This window comes from Lethenteron reissneri, unplaced genomic scaffold (assembly GCF_015708825.2).
Source record: "Lethenteron reissneri isolate LAM-NWPU_2019-01 unplaced genomic scaffold, ASM1570882v1 scaffold_1638, whole genome shotgun sequence".
In the NCBI taxonomy this organism is placed as follows: domain Eukaryota; kingdom Metazoa; phylum Chordata; class Hyperoartia; order Petromyzontiformes; family Petromyzontidae; genus Lethenteron; species Lethenteron reissneri.
The window spans coordinates 240,383-267,633 of record NW_026891375.1 but is presented as its reverse complement, the minus strand read 5'-3'; the positions used below and the strand labels follow the sequence as shown (position 1 = coordinate 267,633).

Here is a 27,251-nt window from a genome sequence, read left to right as displayed (position 1 = left end):
CTGCTGCTGTCTCTGCTGCTGCTGCTGTCTCTGCTGCTGCTGTCTCTGCTGCTGCTGTCTCTGCTGCTGCTGCTGTCTCTGCTGCTGCTGTCTCTGCTGCTGCTGTCTCTGCTGCTGCTGTCTCTGCTGCTGCTGCTGTCTCTGCTGCTGCTGTCTCTGCTGCTGCTGTCTGCTGCTGCTGCTGCTCTGCTGCTGCGGTCTCTGCTGCTGCTGTCTCTCTGCTGCTGCTGTCTCTCTGCTGCTGCTGTCTCTGCTGCTGCTGTCTCTGCTGCTGCTGCTGTCTCTCTGCTGCTGCTGTCTCTGCTGCTGCTGTTGCTGCTGCTGTCTCTGCTGCTGCTGTCTCTGCTGCTGTCTCTGCTGCTGCTGTCTCTGCTGCTGCTGCTGTCTCTGCTGCTGCTGTCTCTGCTGCTGCTGCTGTCTCTGCTGCTGCTGTCTCTCTGCTGCTGCTGTCTCTGCTGCTGCTGCTGTCTCTGCTGCTGCTGTCCTCTGCTGCTGCTGTCTCTCTGCTGCTGCTGTCTCTGCTGCTGCTGCTGCTGCTGCTGTCTCTGCTGTCTCTGCTGCTGCTGTCTCTGCTGCTGCTGTCTCTGCTGCTGTCTCTGCTGCTGCTGTCTCTGCTGCTGCTGTCTCTGCTGCTGCTGTCTCTGCTGCTGCTGTCTCTGCTGCTGCTGCTGTCTCTGCTGCTGTCTCTGCTGCTGCTGTCTCTGCTGCTGCTGCTGTCTCTGCTGCTGTCTCTGCTACTGCTGCTGTCTCTGCTACTGCTGCTGTCTCTGCTGCTGTCTCTGCTGCTGTCTCTGCTGCTGTCTCTGCTACTGCTGCTGTCTCTGCTGCTGCTGCTGTCTCTGCTGCTGTCTCTGCTGCTGTCTCTGCTGCTGTCTCTGCTGCTGCTGCTGTCTCTGCTGCTGTCTCTGCTACTGCTGCTGTCTCTGCTACTGCTGCTGTCTCTGCTGCTGCTGCTGTCCTCTGCTACTGCTGCTGCTGCTGGTGTCTCTGCTACTGCTGCTGCTGCTGATGTCTCTGCTACTGCTGCTGTCTCTGCTACTGCTGCTGTCTCTGCTACTGCTGCTGTCTCTGCTACTGCTGCTGCTGCTGATGTCTCTGCTGCTGCTGCTGTCCTCTGCTACTGCTGCTGTCTCTGCTACTGCTGCTGTCTCTGCTACTGCTGCTGCTGCTGATGTCTCTGCTACTGCTGCTGTCTCTGCTACTGCTGCTGTCTCTGCTACTGCTGCTGTCTCTGCTGCTGCTGCTGTCTCTGCTACTGCTGCTGCTGCTGGTGTCTCTGCTACTGCTGCTGCTGCTGATGTCTCTGCTACTGCTGCTGTCTCTGCTACTGCTGCTGTCTCTGCTACTGCTGCTGCTGCTGCTGTCTCTGCTACTGCTGCTGTCTCTGCTACTGCTGCTGTCTCTGCTGCTGCTGCTGTCTCTGCTACTGCTGCTGCTGCTGTCTCTGCTACTGCTGCTGTCTCTGCTGCTACTGCTGCTGTCTCTGCTGCTGCTGCTGTCTCTGCTACTGCTACTGCTGCTGTCTCTGCTACTGCTGTCTCTGCTACTGCTGCTGTCTCTGCTACTGCTGCTGTCTCTGCTACTGCTGCTGCTGCTGCTGCTGCTGTCTCTGCTACTGCTGCTGCTACTGCTGCTGCTGCTGTCTCTGCTGCTGCTGTCTCTGCTGCTGCTGCTGTCTCTGATACTGCTGCTGCTGCTGTCTCTGATACTGCTGCTGCTGCTGTCTCTGCTACTGCTGCTGTCTCTCTGCTACTGCTGCTGCTGCTGTCTCTGCTACTGCTGCTGTCTCTGCTACTGCTGCTGTCTCTGCTACTGCTGCTGCTGCTGTCTCTGCTGCTGCTGCTGTCTCTGCTACTGCTGCTGTCTCTGCTGCTGCTGTCTCTGCTACTGCTGCTGCTGCTGCTACTGCTACTGCTGCTACTGCTGCTGTCTCTGCTACTGCTGCTGTCTCTGCTACTGCTGCTGCTGCTGTCTCTGCTACTGCTGCTGTCTCTGCTACTGCTGCTGTCTCTGCTGCTGCTGTCTCTGCTACTTCTGCTGCTGCTGCTACTGCTGCTGTCTCTGCTACTGCTGCTGTCTCTGCTGCTGCTGTCTTGCTGCTGCTGCTGTCTCTGCTGCTGCTGTCTCTGCTACTGCTGCTGTCTCTGCTACTGCTGCTGCTGCTGTCTCTGCTGCTGCTGCTGCTGTCGATGCGACTGCTACTGCTGCTGCTGCTGTCTCTGCTACTGCTGCTGTCTCTGCTGTTGCTGTCTCTGCTACTGCTGCTGCTGCTGTCTCTGCTGCTGCTGCTGTCTCTGCTGCTGCTGCTGTCTTTGCTGCTGCTGCTTGCTGCTGCTACTGCTGCTGCTGCTGTCTCTGCTGCTGCTGCTGTCTCTGCTACTGCTACTGCTGCTGCTGCCCTCTCTGCTGCTGCTGCTGTCTCTGCTACTGCTGCTGTCTCTGCTACTGCTGCTGTCTCTGCTACTCTGCTGCTGCTGCTGTCTCTGCTACTGCTGCTGTCTCTGCTACTGCTGCTGTCTCTGCTGCTGCTGTCTCTGCTACTGCTGCTGCTGCTGCTGCTGTCTCTGCTACTGCTGCTGTCTCTGCTGCTGCTGCTGCTGCTGCTACTGCTGCTGCTACTGCTGCTGCTGCTACTGCTGCTGTCTCTGCTGCTGCTGCTGTCTCTGCTACTGCTGCTGTCTCTGCTACTGCTGCTGCTGCTGCTACTGCTGCTGCTGCTACTGCTGCTGCTGCTACTGCTGCTGCTGTCTCTGCTACTGCTGCTGCTGTCTCTGCTACTGCTGCTGTCTCTGCTGCTGTTGCTGCTGCTGCTACTGCTGCTGCTACTGCTGCTGTCTCTGCTGCTGTTGCTACTGCTGCTGCTGCTGCTGCTACTGCTGCTGTCTCTGCTGCTGTTGCTGCTGCTGCTGCTGTCTCTGCTACTGCTGCTGCTGTCTCTGTTACTGCTGCTGCTGCAGCTGCTGCTGTCTCTGCTACTGCTGCTGTTGCAGCTGTCTGTGCTGCTGCTGCTGTTGCTGTTGCTGCTGCTGCTGTCTCTGCTACTGCTGCTGTCTCTGCTGCTGCTGTTGCTGCTGCTGTCTCTGCTACTGCTGCTGTTGCTGCTGCTGTCTCTGCTACTGCTGCTGTTGCTGCTGCTGCTGTTTCTGCTGCTGCTGTCTCTGCTACTGCTGCTGTCTCTGCTGCTGCTGCTGTTGCTGCTGCTGCTGTCTATGCTACTGCTGCTGTCTCTGCTACTGCTGCTGTTTCTGCTACTGCTGCTGTTTCTGCTACTGCTGCTGTCTCTGCTACTGCTGCTGTTGCAGCTGTTGCTGTCTCTGCTACTGCTGCTGTTGCAGCTGTCTGTGCTGCTGCTGCTGTTGCTGCTGCTGTCTCTGCTACTGCTGCTGTCTCTGCTGCTGCTGTTGCTGCTGCTGCTGTCTCTGCTACTGCTGCTGTTGCTGCTGCTGCTGCTGTCTCTGCTACTGCTGCTGTCTCTGCTGCTGCTGCTGTTGCTGCTGCTGCTGTCTCTGCTACTGCTGCTGTCTCTGCTACTGCTGCTGTTTCTGCTACTGCTGCTGTCTCTGCTACTGCTGCTGGTGCAGCTGCTGCTGTCTCTGCTACTGCTGCTGTTGCTGCTGTTTCTGCTACTGCTGCTGTTGCAGCTGCTGCTATCTCTGCTACTGCTGCTGTCTCTGCTGCTGCTGTTGCTGCTGCTGCTGCTGTCTCTGCTACTGCTTGCTGTCTCTGCTACTGCTGCTGTCTCTGCTGCTGCTGTCTCTGCTACTGCTGCTGCTGCTACTGCTGCTGCTGCTGTCTCTGCTGCTGCTGTCTCTGCTACTGCTGCTGTCTCTGCTGCTGCTGCTGCTGCTGCTACTGCTGCTGCTGCTACTGCTGCTGCTGCTACTGCTGCTGTCTCTGCTACTGCTGCTGCTGTCTCTGCTACTGCTGCTGTCTCTGCTACTGCTGCTGCTGTCTCTGCTGCTGCTGTCTCTGCTACTGCTGCTGTCTCTGCTACTGCTGCTGCTGCTACTGCTGCTGTCTCTGCTGCTGCTGTCTCTGCTACTGTTGCTGTCTCTGCTACTGCTGCTGTCTCTGCTGCTGCTGCTGCTACTGCTGTCTCTGCTACTGCTGCTGTCTCTGCTACTGCTGCTGCTGTCTCTGCTGCTGCTGTCTCTGCTACTGCTGCTGTCTCTGCTGCTGCTGCTGTCTCTGCTACTGCTGCTGTCTCTGCTACTGCTGCTGCTGCTGCTACTGCTGCTGCTACTGCTGCTGCTGTCTCTGCTACTGCTGCTGCTGCTGTCTCTGCTACTGCTGCTGTCTCTGCTACTGCTGCTGTCTCTGCTGCTGCTGCTGCTGCTGCTACTTGCTGCTGCTACTGCTGCTGCTGTCTCTGCTACTGCTGCTGCTGTCTCTGCTACTGCTGCTGCTGTCTCTGTTACTGCTGCTGTCTCTGCTACTGCTGCTGTTGCAGCTGCTGCTGTCTCTGCTACTGCTGCTGTTGCAGCTGTTGCTGTCTCTGCTACTGTTGCTGTCTCTGCTACTGCTGCAGTTGCAGCTGTCTCTGCTGCTGCTGCTGTTGCTGCTGCGGCTGTCTCTGCTACTGCTGCTGTCTCTGCTGCTGCTGCTGTCTCTGCTACTGCTGCTGTTTCTGCTACTGCTGCTGTTGCTGCTGCTGTCTCTGCTACTGCTGCTGTCTCTGCTGCTGCTGCTGCTGTTGCTGCTGCTGCTGTCTCTGCTACTGCTGCTGTCTCTGCTACTGCTGCTGTTGCTGTCTCTGCTACTGCTACTGTTTATGCTACTGCTGCTGTCTCTGCTACTGCTGCTGTTGCAGCTGCTGCTGTCTCTGCTACTGCTGCTGTTGCTGCTGTTTCTGCTACTGCTGCTGTTGCAGCTGCTGCTATCTCTGCTGCTGCTGTTGCTGCTGCTGCTGTCTCTGCTACTGCTGCTGTTGCTGCTGCTGCTGTCTCTGCTACTGCTGCTGTCTCTGCTGCTGCTGCTGTGTCTGCTACTGCTGCTGTCTCTGCTGCTGCTGTCTCTGCTACTGCTACTGTCTCTGCTACTGCTGCTTTCTCTGCTGCTGCTGTTTCTGCTGCTGTCTCTGCTACTGCTGCTGCTGCTTCTGCTGCTGTTTCTGCTGCTGTTGTTGTTGCTGCTACTGCAGCTGTTGTTGATGCTGCTTCTGCTGCTGTTTCTGCTGCTGTTGTTGTTGCTGCTACTGTTGCTGTTGTTGCTCCTGCTGGTGCTGCTTCCGTTGCTGTTGCAGCTGTTTCTGCTTCTGATGCTGCTGTTGCTGCTGTTGCTGCTTCTGCTGCCGATGTTGCTGTTGCTGCTGCTGTTGCTGCTGCTGCTTAATCAGAGACAGTTTGTGGAGTTTTTGCCATTCCTCCTTCTCTTTTTCCTCCGTCTAAGGCAGGGGTCGGCAACCAAAATAACAAGAAGAGCCATTTCTTTCCAATTCGGTACAAAATTCAGTATTTCAAGAGCCGCAATGCATCTGAGTACATACTGTACATACGTACTCATCGTCAAGAAGCAGCCTGTAAAGAGCCGCATGCGGCTCCGGAGCCGCATGCGGCTCCGGAGCCGCAGGTTGCCGACCCCTGGTCTAAGGAGTTCAGAATACAGTGGTGTAGCTTGTGTGGCCTTCGTGTGTCTCCACGAGACTCTACGGATCTTAATGAGTCTCTATGTGTCTCCATGAGTCTTTGTGTGCCTCCATGGATTTCCATGAGACTCTGGATCTCTCTGAGTCTCTATGTGTCTCCATGTGTCTCCATGTGTCTCCATGAGTCTCGATGTGTCTCCATGAGTCTCTATAGATTTATCTGAGTCTCTGTGTCTCCATTCGTCTCTATGGATCTCTCTGACTCTCTGTCTCCATGAGTCTCTATGGATCTCTCGGAGTCTCGATGTGTCTCCATGAGTCTCTATAGATTTATCTGAGTCTCTGTGTCTCCGTGAGTCTATGGATCTCTCTGACTCTCTGTCTCCATGAGTCTCTATTGATCTCTCTGAGTCTCGATGTGTCTCCATGAGTCTCTATAGATTTATCTGAGTCTCTGTGTCTCCATGAGTCTATGGATCTCTCTGACGCTGTGTCTCCATGAGTCTCTTGATCTCTCTGACTCTGTCTCCATGAGTCTCTATGGATTTCTCTGAGTCTCGATGTATCTCCATGAGTCTCTATGGATCTATCTGTGTCTCTGTGTCTCCATGCATCTCTATGGATCTCTCTGAGTCTCTATGCGTCTCCATGAGTCTCTATGGAACTGTCTGAGTGTACTGCCTAGTCTAATTGTTTTGGCTGCATGCCCACCGTTGCACGACTGTGGCAGTGTCTTTAATTTTTCATTCATGAAGGAGATGTGTGCATCCGCCTGGTGCTGGTCTGATGTGGTTGATGGTCACCCCAGTGGTGAATGGGTGGGTAAGTGGATGGGTGAGTGGGTGAATGAGTGGGTGAGTGAGTGGGTGGGTTGGTGAGTGAGTGGGTGGGTTGGTAAGTGAGTGGCATGTCTTTCAGGATGAGGAATCTCAAAGCCAGGAGGTTGCGGTGATGTTTCGGTCTCAAATGAGGTGTTTCTTTTGGATGTCCGTGTTATTCCACTCTGTTCGCCGCGTTCTTCCAGGTCTGGGTGAGATTCTAAGATGGCGACAGCAATCCCAGCTACTATACCAGGCTGGAGCATAGTGACTGACAATGAGTGGATCAGTGATGGTTGTGGTGGTTGCTGTGGTTGTAGTCGTTGTGGTTGTTCCTGCTGTGGTGGTAGGAGTAATTGTGGTGATGGTTGTGGTTGCTGTGGTTGCAGCGGTGGTGGTTGCTATGATTGTGGTTGCTATGATGATGGTTGCTATGGTGATGGTGGTGCAGGGTCCTCCCGTGCCTGCAGCCCCTCATGTTCTCCTCGCTCGCCTCCTTCCTCCTCGGCTTCATCCTCTGGAACCTCGACAACAACTTCTGCCCCACGTGGAGGTTAGGGGTCACCGGGTCACGACGGTCTTGGGGTCACGAGATGTTAACTACCTCGCCTGGTATGCAGAAGATTGTGGGTTCGATCCCGACTCTGACGCCTCTGTATATCGGGAGTTTGTATGCTGTTCTCTCTCTCTCACCGTGGTCGCGTGGATTTTTCTCCGGGCCCTCCGGTTGTCCCCTCCACATGTATAATCAACATCACCACACGTATAGAGTATTTGGCTGATGCTATAAATGTCCACGTGGTAAAATAAAAACATAGTTTAGTTGAGGGTGACGGGTTGCTAAGTTACAGCTCACAGGGTCCGCACAGAGGTCAGACTGACATGGGGAATATTGAAGATGACGCTGATGTTGATGATGTGGGCGATGGGATACAGGTGATGGTGGTTGTTGATTGTTGATGTCTTAATCTTTGGAAGAACGTAATCATCCAGGCTATGCGATAACTCCTCTGGCCGCTATGGGCAGGAATTCCACACAACTCTCTCATTGTTCTCTACCCCAATTCCCCCCCCCTCTCTATTTAAGGCCTCGACACAGAGGCGTTGTCTTTCTGTTTGTCTATGTGTGTGTCTCTCTCTGTCTCTGGGTGTGTCTCTCTCTGTGTCTCTCTCTGCTTGTGTCTATGTGTCTCCGTGTCTGTGTTTTGTCTCTCAAATTTAGCAATCTTTGGAAGAACGTAATCAGTCAGATAGGGTGTTGACTGTTGTGTTAGCCGACTCTGTGTTGTATTGCATTATATTTCTAAGTTTACTTCATTCTTACCTGATGATGGTTGCTTGTGTTGCAATCGAAACGTCGTATTCCATTATTATTTAATTTATTTTCTTTCTACGTGACTTGCCCAAAATAACCAAAGAGTAATTCCTGCAGTCACGAGAGCTTCGAATCTAGTTTGAAACGTCGTGATTTATTTTATTTTATACCTACGTGACTTTACTGAAAGAACCAAAGAGTATAGTTTGAGCTTTTATTTGGCCGGATAGAGGGGGCTGAACAGGCGCAGCACGGGCTAGAGAAGAGATGGAGTGATGTGGTACAGGAGGACGTGAAGCTGAGTGGACTTGTCGATGACTGGGACCAGCGGTGTCAAGATCGGCCTCTGTGGAGGAGGCTCGTGAAGGACGCTACTGGGCAGTTAGAGGCAACGGAGGGAAGAGCAGAGCGCTTTGCGGTTAAAACACAGCAAGTTGGCACAGTAGGGGGCACAGGTGGTGGTGCATCTGCAGGTCGTCTCAGTCAGTCGACCCATGCAAACCTGCAGGGTCTGTCCGGTGACCTGCCAACGGGCATTTGATACTTCATGTGGCCTTAAAGTGCACTTAGCATGGCACAAGCGCCATTGTGACATCACCGCTACCTAGTGACGAATGGCTGTTGTGTGCATGACGAGGTGAGTGACGAGGTGAGTGTGATGAGGTGAGTGACGAGGTGAGTGTGACGAGGTGTGCAGGAGGGTGAGGGTCTCCATGCTGCCCACGTCTCTGGGCGCCGTGTCGCAGCTCCACGCATGGTGGCACCTCCTGTCGGGCCTCGGCTCGTACCTGCACATCCTGTTCAGGTGGCGTCACCATCACCAACATCACCGCAGCCATCGGCAACATCACCGTCACCAACATTGTAATCACGATCACCATCGCCAACATCACGGTCACCAACATTATAATCATCATCGCCAACATAATCAAAATCACCAAACGCATCATCGCTAACATCCTCACCATCATCAATATCCCCAACATTATCAACATCATCATCAACAGCCACGATTCGACACTTAAGTGTCAGTGACATCACCACGGCGCCTGTGCCAGGCCAGGTGCACGTTGAGGCCACGTTAAGTGTCGAAGACTCGCTGACAGGAGGTCATGGGACAGATCCAGCAGGTGCCATGGGTTGACTGACCGAGATGGCTGGCAGATGCACCATCTGTGCCCCCTACTGTGCCAACTTCCTGAAATTTTTCCGCCTGACTCTCGGATCATTGTTGTGAGTGTCACTCCTCTGCCCTCTGTTGTTGTTGGAGGGCGACTGCCTCCAAATGCCCAGTAGCGTCCTTCATGAGTCTTCTCCACAGAGGCCGATGTTGACATCGCTGATACCAGTCTTTGGCAAGTCCACGCAACTCCACATCCTCCCATACCGCATCAACCCATCTCTTCTCCAGCCCGTGCCATGCCCGTTTAGCCCTCTCTCTCCGGCCAAACAGAATCCACTTGGGCATGCGGTGGCTGGACATGCGGGCTACATGACCCACTCAACTCAGTCTTGCCTGCTGAAGGAGCGCACTGATGGGACTGTGTCCAGATATTTCAAGAATGTGTGAGCTCCTCACACAATTTAGCCTGGTTAAACCCAGGGTGGGTTGTAGGTAGGCCAGCCTGAATGTTTCTAACCAGCGCCGATGTTCCATTAGAGGAGGGGTCCACGTTTCACAAGCATAGAAAAGAGAGGGAATTACTGTGGCTGAAAAGACCCGAAGCTGACAGGCCAGGTAAATTCCACGCAGCTTTATGCAGCCGAGGAAAAGACAATGCCACCTGACTGATTCGGAGTGAGACCTCTGCTGTGAAATTGGAGCTGGTCATAAGTACATTGCCCAGGTATGCAAAACGCTCCACTCTATACAAACCTGCTCCATCACCAATGGCGAGTTGAGGGGATGGAGCGTTTGACGGTACAAAATACCCATGCAGGTGCTTAGTTTTGGTGGTGCAGATGGTAAGACCTCACCTCTTAGTGGCACACTCTGGATTTAGCAGCAGCACCTACAACTTCTCCTCTTAGTGAGCAGCATTCACCAGACCATCAGCAAGCCTCTCCACAGCGTGCCTGGCAAGGCGATTTTGAATAATCCTTGCCAGAACATTTCCCTACACACTGAGGAGAGAGATGTCCCGGTAGTTGTTACAATCAAGGGCACCCTTCCAATTCTGTGGAACCCATCCTATGGTCTACACAATTGTGCACACACATGCCACCTTCCCTCAGCATTTCGCTTGGGAGATCCTCTCTGCCCGGCACTTTTCCTGGTCTCAAACTCTGGATCGTCTCTTGTGCTTCCTCGACAGATGGTATCTCAGCCAAACACTCAGAAGGGGTGGCTACTTCTGCCAATATTTGAGGCACAGCAGCCCCAGCAGGGTCGTCCCCACCTTGCCCCATTTTATTGTCTTTGCTGAGGGAATTATCCTCGACAGACCTGATAGAAATGCTCTGCAAACTTGCATTTAGTTCCTGGGGGTCAGAGATCAGATTATCGTTCTTTCCGTTAAGGATGGTGATAGGTGAGGTACTGCAAGTATCTTTTTGGATGGATTTAAAGATGGATTTGTGATCGCGGGCTACTGAGGCAGACTCCATCTCCTCAGCAATCCGCAACCACCACCCATTCTTGCAGCGCCGCACGGCTCTCCGAACCTCCGAGCGAAGGCTGTGGTAAGCCTCCTCATTCTTCGACGTGGGATGCTGTAGATGCTGGAAGTGTGGGTCTATCGTTTTTTCTCAACTAGCCAGAGCACCTCCTTCAGCCAAGGCATCTAGGGAGGTCTGGACCGCATACCCAATGCAACCATTGCAGCTGCATGAGCCACAGCCCATTTCCCCTCAGCATCAGGAGGGGGAACGATGCCAACCCCAGCTGGAAGCAATGTTGAAATTCCTGCTTGAAATTATCCTCAGCTAGCTCAGACCAGACTCATGTGAGTTTTAATGGAGCCCTACATGGACACCTACCACCGGAGTGGAAGCATGTCAGGTGCATCTTAAAGATGACAAGCTGATAGTCAGTGGGCAGATCAGCTCCATGGTTAGTCCTGGTGTCAAGGACATGGGCCGCATCCACTGGGCCATCCATTATATAGTCCAGCAGATGTTCTTGCTTGGAACCCGCGTGCATCCATGATATTTAGTGGATGCGCCGATGCCTGAACATCGTGTTGATAATTACAAGGCCATGGGCTGCACAGAAGTCAAGCAGCCTTCTACCGTTATTAATGAGCTCATCTGGCCCATGCCTTCCAATCACTCCGATCCAGGTGTCTGCGTCATGACCCACTTAGGCATTAAAGTCACCCAACAGGATGACTCTCAATTTAGCTAGCACTTGGGACCGGAGGTTAAAGAAGGCATCTGACTCATTGGCCTTGCCTGCATCCCTCCACTGATGTTAATCTTCGGTGGGGGCGTAAGCAACTACCACCACCATTCCTCACCTTGTTGAGGCCCACAGCAACCTGGGACCTCACCGCCATGCTCACGCACCCCCTTCATTCGTTTGTTCAAAACAAGAGCCCACACCATGTTGTTTGGTAGTTTCCTTCACCGAGTGGAGAACTGTTCACCGCTCATGAAGACTGGATCCAGAACTGGTCCACCGGACCTCCTGTGTTTCACAGAGATCCCAGGTGGTACCGGTCCATCTCCCGACAGAGGAGTGACAGTCTCGCCTTCAAAACGAGAGTCTGAACATTCCACGTAGCCAATGGCAGTGTGTTCTCCTGTTCCTGGAGGGAACCCCGAGGTGGGGGTGGGGTTCAGTCTGGCTCTGCCAGATGGAGTTTGGCCAGAAGGCATCATAAAGGCCTGTCCCCATGGGGCCTCCAGCACGAGCTTATTGCAGTGTTTCCATCGTGATGCTTGGTAGAAGTACCAGGTGCAGGGGGTTACCAGCCCCACGCACACCCATTTTACTGCCAAATGTCACCAACATCGTCACCTTCACCAGCATCAATACCATCACCAGCAAAGAGGCCTCAGACGCGTCCTCTTGTCTCTCCCCCCTCCATTGTGTTTGCAGCCTCAGCGCGCGTCTCTTGTATCTGAAGAAACGACCCCGAGTCACGGTGAGGGTACTCAGTGGCTCCATGCTCCCGTGTAGGACGAGGGGACGGTGGGTGGGTGGATAAATGGGTGGGTGAGGGGATACGTGGATGGGTTAGTGGATGGGTGGGTGCCTATTCAAGGCATCGCGTGTTGATTAACTGTGGTTTGCCCATCTGGAAATATGCACTGAATATTTTCAGATTCCTACAATCCATTGTGATTTCTATAACAATAAACCCCCCTCTGGTCATTGCACCTGATAGGCGTGATGACGTCACACCATTGCTCTATTTAAGACCGGAAGCAGGAAGACTTCACAATTCTGGCAAATCGCCTGAAGCTGCTACTTTCAATCACCGGCGAAACATCAAAGTACTCAAATTGTAAATGTTGTCGTGGGTTTACTCTCAAACACCGGTGTGCTGAAGTAGCAACGAATTGACACGTTTTGTTTAAGTGACAAACCTTACTGGTCACGTGGTGGTGGGTTACACAATCTAACCCAAAAACCTTTATTATGAATATTGGTCGCCAAAGCCGACGTGTTAAATTTAGTGTTTATCACCGAGGCTTGCTGAGCCAGACGAAGGCTCCTGTGGGGTTCTGTGTTAATCTGAGGCTCACCGAGCCAGGTTCAGGCTAGCGTAGGGTGCGGTGTTAATCACCGAGGCTCACTGAGGCTCACCGAGCCAGGCTCAGGCTGCTACAACATGAATACACGTCTCTCTGCAGTGGCTGCTGGGGTTCTGGCCGGTGCTGTGCGTGGATGGGAAGATCGATGCCTGAAACCCCCCACCCCCCACCCATGGAGTGGAGCGATCCACGTGCCTGGGACAAGACTTTGCTCGGGAGAAACCAACTCGGCGCCTGGGGGGTGGCAGCGGTGGGAATAAAACTACACTATTTTATTTTTTAGGTAAAGCCCACTGAGATATGTCGATCTTTTTCAGAAGTCATCTGGTTATCACAAACGATCGCTCAATGAAATAGCTTATCGCGTGGAAATTTATAGCAGCAGCCAAACACTCTAAACGCATGACCTTGATTCTAAATGTGGAAGGAAAAACCAGAGGACCCGGAGAAAAATATACGCGACCTCGGAGAGAGACACAGACTCCAAAAATACACAGCAAGCGTCAGGGTCAGGATCCACGACCTCCTGCAAGCCAGGCGAGGGAGATAACATCTCATCGCCACCGTGAACGCGTGGGATCTGCAAATTAATCAATTGGAGGCCACGCTCAATCCACTGCTGAATGAGGGCCACCTCGTGCCCGTGTCCGGCCACGGAGGGTTTTCCCCTCTCACCATACGCTGGGTGTGGTGTGCCTGGTGGGTAGTGAAGTGTCACGATGGGTGTGGAGTGAAGTGGCACACTGGGTGTGGTGTGCTGGGTACGGAGTGAAGTGTCACGCTAGGTGTGGTGTGCCTGGTGGGTAGTGAAGTGTCACACTGGGTGTGGTGTGCTGGGTACGGAGTGAAGTGTCACACTGGGTGTGGTGTGCCTGGTGGGTAGTGAAGTGGCACACTGGGTGTGGTGTGCTGGGTACGGAGTGAAGTGTCACGGTGGGTGTGGTGTGCCGAGTGGGTAGTGAAGTAGCATGCTGGGTGTGGAGTGAAGTGGCACGTTGGGTACTGAGTGAAGTGGCACACTGGGTGTGGTGTGCTGGGTACGGAGTGAAGTGTCACGCTAGGTGTGGTGTGCCTGGTGGGTAGTGGAGTGGCACACTGGGTGTGGTGTGCTGGGTACGGAGTGAAGTGTCACGCTAGGTGTGGTGTGCTGGGTACGGAGTGAAGTGTCACGCTAGGTGTGGTGTGCCTGGTGGGTAGTGAAGTGTCACGCTGGGTGTGGTGTGCTGGGTACGTTGTGAAGTGTCACGCTGGGTGTGGTGTCTGGTGGGTAGTGAAGTGGCACGCTGGGTGTGATGCCTCGTCCACTAGCCCTGGCCGACAGCCATTATGAACCTCCTGTGCCTGGCACAATAACTCGGTCCTGGGCCTTCCGTAGGTCAACTCAGCCTTGACCCAGTAACGTGGAGGCGGCCCCGGCCGTGGTTCGGTGTTGCTGACCAACGCCACAATAAACGGATTCCCCGAATCGCGCCGCTGTTGCTCGTCATTCACGTGAATAACACGACGGCTACGAAAGCTCTCGACAAGTCTCAGTTGACCAGCTAAGGCGGCACCGCTGAGTTACTACAACGCGGCTCTTGTTGAGAAGCGACCTCGCCATCACAAACGATAGCCCAAGGAAGTGGATTATCATCACGTGTAAATTTATCGAAGCAGCCAAATGCATAGACACAGACACACAGAGACGCATAGCTATATACTCAACTAAAATGTAACTGCTGTATTTTATTTGACCAGGTAAGGCCCCTACTGAGCTGCTTGTGTAGCTCTTTTTCAGAAGCGACCTGGGCATCACAAACGATAGCAGCTGAACGAACTGGATTATCACCATCATCATGCACGTGGGAATCTACAGCAGCAGCCAAATGCTCTGAACGCGTGAGCTTGAGTCTAAATGAGAGTTAAAACCGGAGGAAGGGAGAAATGCAGAATCCAAATATACATCAGCAGGCATAGTCAGGGTTGGGATCGAACCCACGACCTCCTGTATACCAGGCGATGGCATTAACATCTCCTAGCCACCACGTTGCTCACGATTCACAGTCACGATTCACATCGTCGCTGTTTATTCCAGGGTAGGTGGGGAGGGGAGTGGTGGTGGTGCTGGTGGGTTGTCCACTGCTGGATGGTTATGCTGGGCGTGGTGCAAAGAAGGGAAGCCCGCGGATGAAGCTGTCCAGCTTCTGCTTGAAGAGTTCACTCCTCACCACGTCCCGCTGGCTCACCAGAGGGTTCCTCACCACCAGCTCCACCACAAACTACTCACCACCACCACACACACAATACAAAACTACTCACCACCACACACTACTCACCACCACCACCTACACACAATACAAAACTACTCACCACCACACACTATTCACCACCACCACACACTACAAACTACTCACCACCACCACCTACACACTACAAACTACTCACCACCACCACCTACACACAATACAAAACTACTCACCACCACACACCAAACTACTCACCACCACCACAAACTACTTGCCACCACCACCACACACTACAAACTACTCACGACCACCTATGATGGCCGGCACGGCACACAAAGGGGGTGGGTGGCCAGCACCGACCACCTTTGTCTCCCCAGTGGCGATGCTTACACACCACATCAGGTACTCATTTGAGGCCGAGTCGACCTAGGGAAGGCCCAGGACCAGTTCAGATAATTATCACTGGTGTTGGCTGTTAGTGGGAATCGAACTCGGGCCGCCGGATTTGTAGCGCTAACTGCTGCACTACCGCTCATCCTACTAGACTACTCACCACAATTTCGATTTACCTGAAGACGGCTGCTTGCGTTGTAGCCGAAACGTCGTGAGAATTATTTAATTTTATTATGTTTTATTTTTATTATTTTATTACTTCCCTTCTACGTGACTTTACCGAAAGAACCAAGAAGATACCACAAGGTGCACTTTGAGGCCTAGTTAAGTGTCGAAGGCTCACTGCTGCCAGGAGATAATGGCATAGTCCCAGCAGGTGCTGCCGTGGGTTGACTGACAGATGACTGGCTGATGCACCACCTGTGCCCCCCCATACTGTGCCAACTTGCTACGTTCTATCCGCCCGGCGCTCCGCTCTTTGTGAGCGTCGCTCCTCTGCCCTCCGTTGCTGCTGGAGGGCGACCGCCTCCAACTGCCCAGTAGCAGCGTCCTTCACGAGCCTCCTCCACAGAGGCTGATCATGACACCGCCGGTACCAGTAATTAGCAAGTCCACTCAGCTCCACATCCTCTTGTACCACATCACTCCATCTCTTCTCTAGCCCGTGCCGCGCCCGTTTATCTCCCTCGATCCGGCCGAACAGAAGCTGCTTGGGCACCCGGTGGCTGGACATGCGGGCTACATGATCCAGCCAACGTAGCCTTGCTTGCCGGAGTAGCTCACTGATGGGACTGTGTCCTGGTTCAACCCAGGATGAATAGTAGGCAGGGCCAGTCTGAATATTTCTAACTGGCGCAGATGTTCCAAGCACAGGGACGGGAGGGCATGACTGTGGCCGAGAAGACCCAAACTTCGTGTGGAGCGACAGACCAGGTAGCTTCCACATGGCGTTACGCAGCCGATGTAATGCCACCCGACTGATTTGGATTAGGAACTCTGATGGGACTGTGTCCCGATCTTTTACAAATCTGAACTCACACGGTAATCCATCCTGGGTTTAACCCAGGCTGATATCGTAGGCAGGGTCGGCCTCAATGTTTCAAACTGGAGCTGATGTTCCATTCGGGGAATCTGGTGGTGTAAACGGTGGTGAATCTGGCGGTGTAAACGGTGGTGAATCTGGTGGTGTAAACGGTGGTGAATCTGGTGGTGTAAGTGGTGGTGAATCTGGTGGAGTAAACGATGGTGAATCTGGTGGTGTAAACGGTGGTGAATCTGGTGGTGTAAACAATGGTGAATCTGGCGGTGTAAGCGGTGGTGAATCTGGCGGTGTAAGCGGTGGTAAATCTGGCGGTGTAAACGATGGTAAATCTGGTGGTGTAAACGATGGTGAATCTTGTGGTGTAAGCGGTGGTGAATCTGGTGGTGTAAGCTAAAGTGAATCTGGCGGTATAAATGGGGGTGAATCTGGCGGTGTAAGCGATGGTGAATCTGGCGGTGTAAACGATGGTAAATCTGGTGGTGTAAACGATGGTGAATCTTGTGGTGTAAGCGGTGGTGAATCTGGTGGTGTAAGCTAAAGTGAATCTGGCGGTATAAATGGTGGTGAATCTGGCGGTGTAAGCGATGGTGAATCTGGTGGTGTAAGTGATGGTGAATCTGGTGGTGTAAGCTAAAGTGAATCTGGCAGTATAAATGGTGGTGAATCTGGCGGTGTAAGCGGTGGTGAATCTGGCGGTGTAAGCGGTGGTGAATCTGGTGGTGTAAACGGTGGTGAATCTGGTGGTGTAAGTGATGGTGAATCTGGTGGTGTAAACGGTGGTGAATCTGGTGGTGTAAACGGTGGTGAATCTGGTGGTGTAAACGGTGGTGAATCTGGTGGTGTAAACGGTGGTGAATCTTGTGGTGTAAGCGGTGGTGAATCTGGTGGTGTAAGCGGTGGTGAATCTGGTGGTGTAAGCGGTGGTGAATCTGGCGGTGTAAACAGTGGTGAATCTGGCGGTGTAAGCGGTGGTGAATCTGGCGGTGTAAGCGGTGGTAAATCTGGTGGTGTAAGTGGTGGTGAATCTGGTGGTGTAAACGATGGTGAATCTGGTGGTGTAAACGGTGGTGAATCTGGCGGTGTAAGCGGTGGTGAATCTGGCGGTGTAAGCGGTGGTGAATCTGGTGGTGTAAACGATGGTGAATCTTGTGGTGTAAGCGGTGGTGAATCTGGTGGTGTAAGCGGTGGTGAATCTGGCGGTGTAAACGGTGGTGAATTTGGCGGTGTAAGCGGTGGTGAATCTGGCGGTGTAAGCGGTGGTAAATCTGGTGGTGTAAACGGTGGTGAATCTGGTGGTGTAAGTGGTGGTGAATCTGGCGGTGTAAGCGGTGGTGAATCTGGCGGTGTAAACGGTGGTGAATCTGGCGGTGTAAGCGGTGGTGAATCTGGCAGTGTAAGCGGTGGTGAATATGGCGGTGTAAGCGGTGGTGAATCTGGTGGTGTAAGCGGTGGTGAATATGGCGGTGTAAGCGGTGGTGAATCTGGCGGTGTAAGCGGTGGTGAATCTGGCGGTGTAAGCGGTGGTGAATATGGCGGTGTAAACGGTGGTAAATCTGGTGGTGTAAACGGTGGTGAATCTGGCGGTGTAAGCGGTGGTGAATATGGCGGTTTAAGCGGTGGTGAATCTGCGGTGTAAACGGTGGTGAATCTGGTGGTGTAAGCGGTGGTGAATCTGGTGGTGTAAACGGTGGTGAATCTGGCGGTGTAAACGATGGTGAATCTGGTGGTGTAAACGGTGGTGAATCTGGTGGTGTAAGCGGTGGTGAATCTGGCGGTGTAAACGGTGGTGAATCTGGCGGTGTAAGCGGTGGTGAATTTGTGGTGTAAACGGTGGTGAATCTAGCGGTGTAAACGGTGGTGAATCTGGTGGTGTAAACGGTGGTGAATCTGGTGGTGTAAACGGTGGTGAATCTGGCGGTGTAAGCGGTGGTGAATCTGGTGGTGTAAGTGGTGGTGAATCTGGTGGTGTAAGCGGTGGTGAATCTGGCGGTGTAAGCGGTGGTGAATCTGGTGGTGTAAACGGTGGTGAATCTGGTGGTGTAAGCGGTGGTGAATCTGGTGGTGTAAACGGTGGTGAATCTGGTGGTGTAAGCGGTGGTGAATCTGGCGGTGTAAGCGGTGGTGAATCTGGTGGTGTAAGCGGTGGTGAATCTGGTGGTGTAAGTGGTGGTGAATCTGGTGATGTACACGGTGGTGAATCTGGTGGTGTAAACGGTGGTGAATTTGGTGGTGTAAGTGGTGGTGAATCTGGTGGTGTAAGTGGTGGTGAATCTGGTGGTGTAAGTGGTGGTGAATCTGGTGGTGTAAGCGGTGATGAATCTGGCGGTGTAAACGGTGGTGAATCTGGTGGTGTAAGCGGTGGTGAATCTGGTGGTGTAAGCGGTGGTGAATCTGGTGGTGTAAGCGGTGGTGAATCTGGTGGTGTAAGCGGTGGTGAATCTGGTGGTGTAAGCGGTGGTGAATTTGGCGGTGTAAGCGGTGGTGAATCTGGTGGTGTAAGCGGTGGTGAATCTGGTGGTGTAAGCGGTGGTGAATCTGGCGGTGTAAGCGATGGTGAATCTGGTGGTGTAAACGGTGGTGAATCTGGCGGTGTGGCGATGGTGAATCTGGCGGTGTAAGTGGTAGTGAATCTGGTGGTGTAAGCGGTGGTGAATCTGGTGGTGTAAGCGGTGGTGAATCTGGTGGTGTAAGCGGTGGTGAATTTGGCGGTGTAAGCGGTGGTGAATCTGGTGGTGTAAGCGGTGGTGAATCTGGCGGTGTAAGCGGTGGTGAATCTGGCGGTGTAAGCGATGGTGAATCTGGTGGTGTAAACGGTGGTGAATCTGGCGGTGTGGCGATGGTGAATCTGGCGGTGTAAGTGGTAGTGAATCTGGCGGTGTAAGCGGTGGTGAATCTGGTGGTGTAAGCGGTAGTGAATCTGGCGGTGTAAGCGGTGGTGAATCTGGTGGTGGAAACGGTGGTGAATCTGGTGGTGTAAGCGGTGGTGAATTTGGTGGTGTAAGCGGTAGTGAATCTGGCGGTGTAAGCGGTAGTGAATCTGGCGGTGTAAGCGGTGGTGAATCTGGTGGTGTAAGCGGTAGTGAATCTGGCGGTGTAAGCGGTGGTGAATCTGGTGGTGTAAACGGTGGTGAATCTGGTGGTGTAAGCGGTGGTGAATCTGGTGGTGTAAGCGGTAGTGAATCTGGCGGTGTAAGCGGTAGTGAATCTGGCGGTGTAAGCGGTGGTGAATCTGGTGGTGTAAGCGGTAGTGAATCTGGCGGTGTAAGCGGTGGTGAATCTGGTGGTGTAAACGGTGGTGAATCTGGTGGTGTAAGCGGTGGTGAATCTGGTGGTGTAAGCGGTAGTGAATCTGGCGGTGTAAGCGGTAGTGAATCTGGCGGTGTAAGCGGTGGTGAATCTGGTGGTGTAAACGGTGGTGAATCTGGTGGTGTAAGCGGTGGTGAATCTGGTGGTGTAAGCGGTGGTGAATCTGGTGGTGTAAGCGGTGATGAATCTGGCGGTGTAAACGGTGGTGAATCTGGTGGTGTAAGCGGTGGTGAATCTGGTGGTGTAAACGGTGGTGAATCTGGCGGTGTAAGCAGTGGTGAATCTGGCGGTGTAAGCGGTGGTGAATCTGGTGGTGTAAGCGGTGGTGAATCTGGTGGTGTAAGCGGTGGTGAATCTGGTGGTGTACACGGTGGTGAATCTGGCGGTGTAAGCGGTGGTGAATCTGGCGGTGTAAACGGTGGTGAATCTGGTGGTGTAAGCGGTGGTGAATCTGGTGGTGTAAGCGGTGGTGAATCTGGCGGTGTAAGCGGTGATGAATTTGGCGGTGTAAACGGTGGTGAATCTGGTGGTGTAAGCGGTGGTGAATCTGGTGGTGTAAGCAGTGGTGAATCTGGTGGTGTAAGCGGTGATGAATCTGGCGGTGTAAACGGTGGTGAATCTGGCGGTGTAAGTGGTAGTGAATCTGGCGGTGTAAGCGGTGGTGAATCTGGTGGTGTAAGCGGTAGTGAATCTGGCGGTGTAAGCGGTAGTGAATCTGGCGGTGTAAGCGGTGGTGAATCTGGTGGTGTAAGCGGTAGTGAATCTGGCGGTGTAAGCGGTGGTGAATCTGGTGGTGTAAACGGTGGTGAATCTGGTGGTGTAAGCGGTGGTGAATCTGGTGGTGTAAGCGGTAGTGAATCTGGTGGTGTAAGTGGTGGTGAATCTGGTGGTGTAAGTGGTGGTGAATCTGGTGGTGTAAGCGGTGATGAATCTGGCGGTGTAAACGGTGGTGAATCTGGTGGTGTAAGCGGTAGTGAATCTGGCGGTGTAAGCGGTGGTGAATCTGGTGGTGTAAACGGTGGTGAATCTGGTGGTGTAAGCGGTGGTGAATCTGGTGGTGTAAGCGGTGGTGAATTTGGCGGTGTAAGCGGTGGTGAATCTGGTGGTGTAAGCGGTGGTGAATCTGGTGGTGTAAGCGGTGGTGAATCTGGCGGTGTAAGCGATGGTGAATCTGGTGGTGTAAACGGTGGTGAATCTGGCGGTGTGGCGATGGTGAATCTGGCGGTGTAAGTGGTAGTGAATCTGGTGGTGTAAGCGGTGGTGAATCTGGTGGTGTAAGCGGTGGTGAATCTGGTGGTGTAAGCGGTGGTGAATTTGGCGGTGTAAGCGGTGGTGAATCTGGTGGTGTAAGCGGTGGTGAATCTGGCGGTGTAAGCGGTGGTGAATCTGGCGGTGTAAGCGATGGTGAATCTGGTGGTGTAAACGGTGGTGAATCTGGCGGTGTGGCGATGGTGAATCTGGCGGTGTAAGTGGTAGTGAATCTGGCGGTGTAAGCGGTGGTGAATCTGGTGGTGTAAGCGGTAGTGAATCTGGCGGTGTAAGCGGGGGTGAATCTGGTGGTGTAAACGGTGGTGAATCTGGTGGTGTAAGCGGTGGTGAATTTGGTGGTGTAAGCGGTAGTGAATCTGGCGGTGTAAGCGGTAGTGAATCTGGCGGTGTAAGCGGTGGTGAATCTGGTGGTGTAAGCGGTAGTGAATCTGGCGGTGTAAGCGGTGGTGAATCTGGTGGTGTAAACGGTGGTGAATCTGGTGGTGTAAGCGGTGGTGAATCTGGTGGTGTAAGCGGTAGTGAATCTGGCGGTGTAAGCGGTAGTGAATCTGGCGGTGTAAGCGGTGGTGAATCTGGTGGTGTAAGCGGTAGTGAATCTGGCGGTGTAAGCGGTGGTGAATCTGGTGGTGTAAACGGTGGTGAATCTGGTGGTGTAAGCGGTGGTGAATCTGGTGGTGTAAGCGGTAGTGAATCTGGCGGTGTAAGCGGTAGTGAATCTGGCGGTGTAAGCGGTGGTGAATCTGGTGGTGTAAACGGTGGTGAATCTGGTGGTGTAAGCGGTGGTGAATCTGGTGGTGTAAACGGTGGTGAATCTGGTGGTGTAAACGGTGGTGAATCTGGTGGTGTAAGCGGTGGTGAATCTGGTGGTGTAAGCGGTGATGAATCTGGCGGTGTAAACGGTGGTGAATCTGGTGGTGTAAGCGGTGGTGAATCTGGTGGTGTAAACGGTGGTGAATCTGGCGGTGTAAGCAGTGGTGAATCTGGCGGTGTAAGCGGTGGTGAATCTGGTGGTGTAAGCGGTGGTGAATCTGGTGGTGTAAGCGGTGGTGAATCTGGTGGTGTACACGGTGGTGAATCTGGCGGTGTAAGCGGTGGTGAATCTGGCGGTGTAAATGGTGGTGAATCTGGTGGTGTAAGCGGTGGTGAATCTGGTGGTGTAAGCGGTGGTGAATCTGGCGGTGTAAGCGGTGATGAATTTGGCGGTGTAAACGGTGGTGAATCTGGTGGTGTAAGCGGTGGTGAATCTGGTGGTGTAAGCAGTGGTGAATCTGGTGGTGTAAGCGGTGATGAATCTGGCGGTGTAAACGGTGGTGAATCTGGCGGTGTAAGTGGTAGTGAATCTGGCGGTGTAAGCGGTGGTGAATCTGGTGGTGTAAGCGGTAGTGAATCTGGCGGTGTAAGCGGTAGTGAATCTGGCGGTGTAAGCGGTGGTGAATCTGGTGGTGTAAGCGGTAGTGAATCTGGCGGTGTAAGCGGTGGTGAATCTGGTGGTGTAAACGGTGGTGAATCTGGTGGTGTAAGCGGTGGTGAATCTGGTGGTGTAAGCGGTAGTGAATTTGGCGGTGTAAGCGGTGGTGAATCTGGTGGTGTAAGCTGTGGTGAATCTGGTGGTGTAAGCGGTGGTGAATCTGGCGGTGTAAGCAATGGTGAATCTGGTGGTGTAAGCGGTAGTGAATCTGGCGGTGTAAGCGGTGGTGAATCTGGTGGTGTAAACGGTGGTGAATCTGGTGGTGTAAGCGGTGGTGAATCTGGTGGTGTAAGCGGTAGTGAATCTGGCGGTGTAAGCGGTAGTGAATCTGGCGGTGTAAGCGGTGGTGAATCTGGTGGTGTAAGCTGTGGTGAATCTGGTGGTGTAAACGGTGGTGAATCTGGTGGTGTAAGCGGTGGTGAATCTGGTGGTGTAAACGGTGGTGAATCTGGTGGTGTAAACGGTGGTGAATCTGGTGGTGTAAGCGGTGGTGAATCTGGTGGTGTAAGCGGTGGTGAATCTGGCGGTGTAAGCGGTGGTGAATCTGGTGGTGTAAGCGGTGGTGAATCTGGTGGTGTAAACGGTGGTGAATCTGGCGGTGTAAACGGTGGTGAATCTGGTGGTGTAAACGGTGGTGAATCTGGCGGTGTAAACGGTGGTGAATCTGGTGGTGTAAGCGGTGGTGAATCTGGTGGTGTAAGCGGTGGTGAATCTGGCGGTGTAAGCGGTGGTGAATCTGGTGGTGTAAGCGGTGGTGAATCTGGTGGTGTAAGCGGTGGTGAATCTGGTGGTGTACACGGTGGTGAATCTGGTGGTGTAAACGGTGGTGAATCTGGCGGTGTAAGTGGTGGTGAATCTGGTGGTGTAAGCGGTGGTGAATCTGGCGGTGTAAACGGTGGTGAATCTGGTGGTGTAAGCGGTGGTGAATCTGGTGGTGTAAGCGGTGGTGAATCTGGCGGTGTAAACGGTGGTGAATCTGGCGGTGTAAACGGTGGTGAATCTGGTGGTGTAAGCGGTGGTGAATCTGGCGGTGTAAACGGTGGTGAATCTGGCGGTGTAAGCGGTGGTGAATCTGGCGGTGTAAACGGTGTTGAATCTGGTGGTGTAAGCGGTGGTGAATCTGGCGGTGTAAGCGGTGGTGAATCTGGTGGTGTAAACGGTGGTGAATCTGGCGGTGTAAGCGGTAGTGAATCTGGTGGTGTAAATGGTGGTGAATGTGGTGGTGTAGACGGTGGTGAATCTGGTGGTGTAAACGCTGGTGAATCTGGCGGTGTAAGCGGTAGTGAATCTGGTGGTGTAAACGGTGGTGAATCTGGCGGTGTAAGCAGTAGTGAATCTGGTGGTGTAAGCGGTGGTGAATCTGGTGGTGTAAGCGGTGGTGAATCTGGCGGTGTAAGTGGTGGTGAATCTGGTGGTGTAAGCGGTGGTGAATCTGGCGGTGTAAGCGGTGGTGAATCTGGTGGTGTAAGCCGTGGTGAATCTGGCGGTGTAAGCGGTGGTGAATCTGGCGGTGTAAGCGGTGGTGAATCTGGCGGTGTAAACGGTGGTGAATCTGGCGGTGTAAGCGGTGGTGAATCTGGTGGTGTAAACGGTGGTGAATCTGGCGGTGTAAGCGGTGGTGAATCTGGTGGTGTAAGCGGTGGTGAATTTGGCGGTGTAAGCGGTGGTGAATCTGGTGGTGTAAACGGTGGTGAATCTGGCGGTGTAAGCGGTGGTGAATCTGGCGGTGTAAGCGGTGGTGAATTTGGCGGTGTAAGCGGTGGTGAATCTGGCGGTGTAAACGGTGGTGAATCTGGCGGTGTAAGCGGTGGTGAATCTGGCGGTGTAAGCGGTGGTGAATCTGGCGGTGTAGACGGTGGTGAATCTGGTGGTGTAAGCGGTGGTGAATCTGGCGGTGTAAGCGGTAGTGAATCTGGTGGTGTAAACGGTGGTGAATCTGGCGGTGTAAGCGGTGGTGAATCTGGTGGTGTAAGCGGTGGTGAATCTGGCGGTGTAAGCGGTGGTGAATCTGGCGGTGTAAGCGGTGGTGAATCTGGCGGTGTAAGCGGTGGTGAATCTGGCGGTGTAAGCGGTGGTGAATCTGGCGGTGTAAGCGGTGGTGAATCTGGCGGTGTAAGCGGTGGTGAATCTGGCGGTGTAAGCGGTGGTGAATCTGGCGGTGTAAGCGGTGGTGAATCTGGCGGTGTAAGCGGTGGTGAATCTGGCGGGTGTAAGCGGTGGTGAATCTGGCGGTGTAAGCGGTGGTGAATCTGGCGGTGTAAGCGGTGGTGAATCTGGCGGTGTAAGCGGTGGTGAATCTGGCGGTGTAAGCGGTGGTGAATCTGGCGGTGTAAGCGGTGGTGAATCTGGCGGTGTAAGCGGTGGTGAATCTGGCGGTGTAAACGGTGGTGAATCTGGCGGTGTAAGCGGTGGTGAATCTGCGGTGTAAGCGGGGTGACTCTGGCAGGTGTAAGCGGTGGAATCTGGCGGTGTAAGCGGTGGTGAATCTGGCGGTGTACAGCGGTGGTGAATCTGGCGGTGTAAGCGGTGGTGAATCTGGCGGTGTAAACGGTGGTGAATCTGGCGGTGTAAGCGTGGTGAATCTGGCGGTGTAAGCGGTGGTGAATCTGGCGGTGTAACGGTGTTGAACTGGCGGTGTAAGCGGTGGTGAATCTGGCGGTGTAACGGTGTTGAATCTGGCGGTGTAAGCGGTGGTGAATCTGGCGGTGTAACGGTGGTGATCGGGCGGTGTAAGCGGTGGTGAATCTGGCGGTGTAAACGGTGGTGAATCTGGCGGTGTAAGCGGTGGTGAAATCTGGCGGTGTAAGCGGTGGTGAATCTGGCGGTGTAAGCGGTGGTGATCTGGCGGTGTGGCGATGGTGAATCTGGCGGTGTAAGCGGTGGTGAATCTGGCGGTGTAAGCGGTGGTGAATCTGGCGGTGTGGCGATGGTGGACGTGGCGATGGTGGACGTGGCGATGGTGTAGGGCTAACCGTGCTGTAGATCTGGTGCAGGATGTCACGCAGGGAGCCCACTTGCAGGTCGGTGTTGAGCACGACGCGGACTCCGCTGGGCGTCTCGTAGTAGTGCAGCTTATAGCGGCTCGTCTGGAAGTTCAGGAAGCCATCTTTCCTGCGCACCACCCATGCTGTCAGGGATCAAACACCCCGAGCCCTGCGAACACCCGTCACGCATCCATCTGCCGGCTCATTCGCCCACCCGCTCATTCGCCCACCCACTCATTCGCACACCCGCTCGCTCTGCTCACCCGCTCGCATGTCTACCCGCTCACTCTGCTCACCCGTCCGCTCGCTCGCCCGCCCGCCCACTGTGTTCTGTGTGTGGTGAGTGTATGTGAGTGTGGTACGTATATGTTGTGTGTGTTGTGTGTGGTATGTGTGTTCTGTGTGTGGTGAGTGTATGTGAATGTTATGTGTATATGGTGTGTGTGTGTGGTGTGTGTGTTTTGTGTGTGGTGAGTGTATATGAGTGTGGTGTGTATGTGGTGTGTATGTGGTGTGTGTGTGTGCTGTGTGTGTGGTAAGTGTATGTGAGCATGGTGAGTGTGGTGAGTGTATGTGAGTGTTATGTGGTAAGTGTATGTGAGCATGGTGAGTGTGGTAAGTGTGGTGAGTGTGGGTGGTATGTGGTGTGTATGTTCTGTGTGTGGTGAGTGTATGTGCGAATGGTGTGTATGTGGGGTGTGAGTTTGATTAAAAGGATACATGTCCGTGGGAGACATTTTGCTGATGAAGGATTTGATGGAGAACAGCATCCCGTACATCAGCTTAAACTCCTACACACACATACACACGCACACAGTCACACATGCTCGGATGGACACACAACAACAACCGCCATTCGCCACGAAGTGGCGGTGACGTCACCACGATGCTTGTGCCAGGCCATGTGCACCTTGAGGCCACGTGAAGTGTCGAACGCCCGCTGGCAGGTCACGGGGCAGACCCAGGTGCCACGGGTCGACTGACTGAGATGACCGAGATGACTGGTCGATGCACCACCTGTGCCCCCTACTGTGCCAACTTGCTGTGCTTTAGCCACCCGGCGCTCCGCTCGTTGTTGTGAGCGTCGTTCCTCCGCCCTCCGTTGTTGCTGGAGGGCGACTGCCTCCAACTGCGCAGTAGCGTCCTTCACGGGCCTCCTCCACAGAGGCCGATCTTGACACCGCTGGTACCAGTCATCGGCAAGTCCACTCAACTCCACGTCCTCCTGCACCGCATCACTCCATCTCTTCTCTAGCCCGTGCCGCACCCGTTAGCCCCCTCGATCCGGCCGAACAAAAGCTGTTTAGGCATGCGGTGGCTGGGCATGCGGGCTACATGGCCCAGCCAACGCAGCCTTGCCTGCCAGAGGAGCTCACCGATGGGACAGATCTTTCAAGGATTTGTGAGCTCCTCACACAATCCAGCCTGGTTAAACCCAGGATGGATCGTAGGCAGGCCAGCCTAAATGTCTCCAACTGGCGAAGATGCTCCATTAGGGGGTTCCACGTTTCGCAAGCATAGAGAAGAGAGGGAATGACTGTGGCTGAGAAGACTTTAAGCTTCGTGCGGAGCGACAGACCAGGTAGCTTCCACACAGCGTTACGCAACCGATGAAAAGATATTGCCGCTCGACTGATTCGGAGTGAGACCTCTGCTGTTAAACTGGAGCCGGTTATAAGCACACTGCTCAGGTATGGGAAACTCTCCACTCTCTCCACTACTGCCCCATCACCGATTGGGAGTTGTGGGGGTGGAGTGTCCGATGGTACAAAATACCCAGGCAGGTGCTTAGTTTTGGCTGATAGTATGTCCCCACCTCTTAGTGGCAAGCTCCAGGTTCAGCAGCAGTGCCTCCAACTCCTCCTCTGAGTGAGCAGCAATTAACAGATCATCGGCATACAAAACATGGTTGAGCAATAGGAAGCCATGCCTTGACTGCACCCAGGCATCGATCAGCCTCCCATTGTATCTGTACCAGATGGAAATTCCTCCAGTACAGCTATTGAAGGCTTCACGAACTACGTGGTAAAAATAGATGTTAAATAATGTGGGAGCGTGAGGACATCCCTGTCGCACCCCAAAGTGAACAGAGAATGGCTCCGACTCCCGGCCACGTAGTTTTACCTGGGCCCGCTCACCATCATGA

General features: G+C 53.6%; 2 protein-coding genes across 4 annotated transcripts in view; one reads left to right on the top strand and one right to left on the bottom strand.

Annotated features, from left to right (window-relative positions):
- The window catches only part of LOC133362908 (alkaline ceramidase 3-like), a 45,481-nt gene extending 31,598 nt beyond the window's left edge, over positions 1-13,883 (top strand). Inside the window, exons 8-12 of one of the 3 annotated variants that reach the window (XR_009757545.1) lie at positions 6,854-6,955; positions 8,415-8,522; positions 11,760-11,805; positions 12,518-13,479; positions 13,556-13,883. Coding sequence is in view for 2 of the 3 variants with exons in the window: in XM_061581876.1 (XP_061437860.1) it covers positions 6,854-7,184 (331 nt within the window). In the remaining variant the exon portion in view is untranslated. The other 2 variants (XM_061581877.1, XM_061581876.1) reach the window with 2 other exon arrangements.
- A 240-nt stretch (positions 13,884-14,123) lies between these two features.
- TRAPPC1 (trafficking protein particle complex subunit 1) lies at positions 14,124-26,002 on the bottom strand. The gene is made up of 3 exons (XM_061581910.1): positions 25,826-26,002; positions 25,094-25,232; positions 14,124-14,676 (listed from the first exon to the last, which is right to left on the bottom strand). The coding sequence occupies exons 1-3, from the start codon at positions 25,882-25,884 to the stop codon at positions 14,548-14,550; spliced, it is 327 nt and encodes a 108-aa protein (XP_061437894.1). The 5' UTR covers positions 25,885-26,002; the 3' UTR covers positions 14,124-14,547.
- Between the last annotated feature and the right edge of the window lie 1,249 nt (positions 26,003-27,251).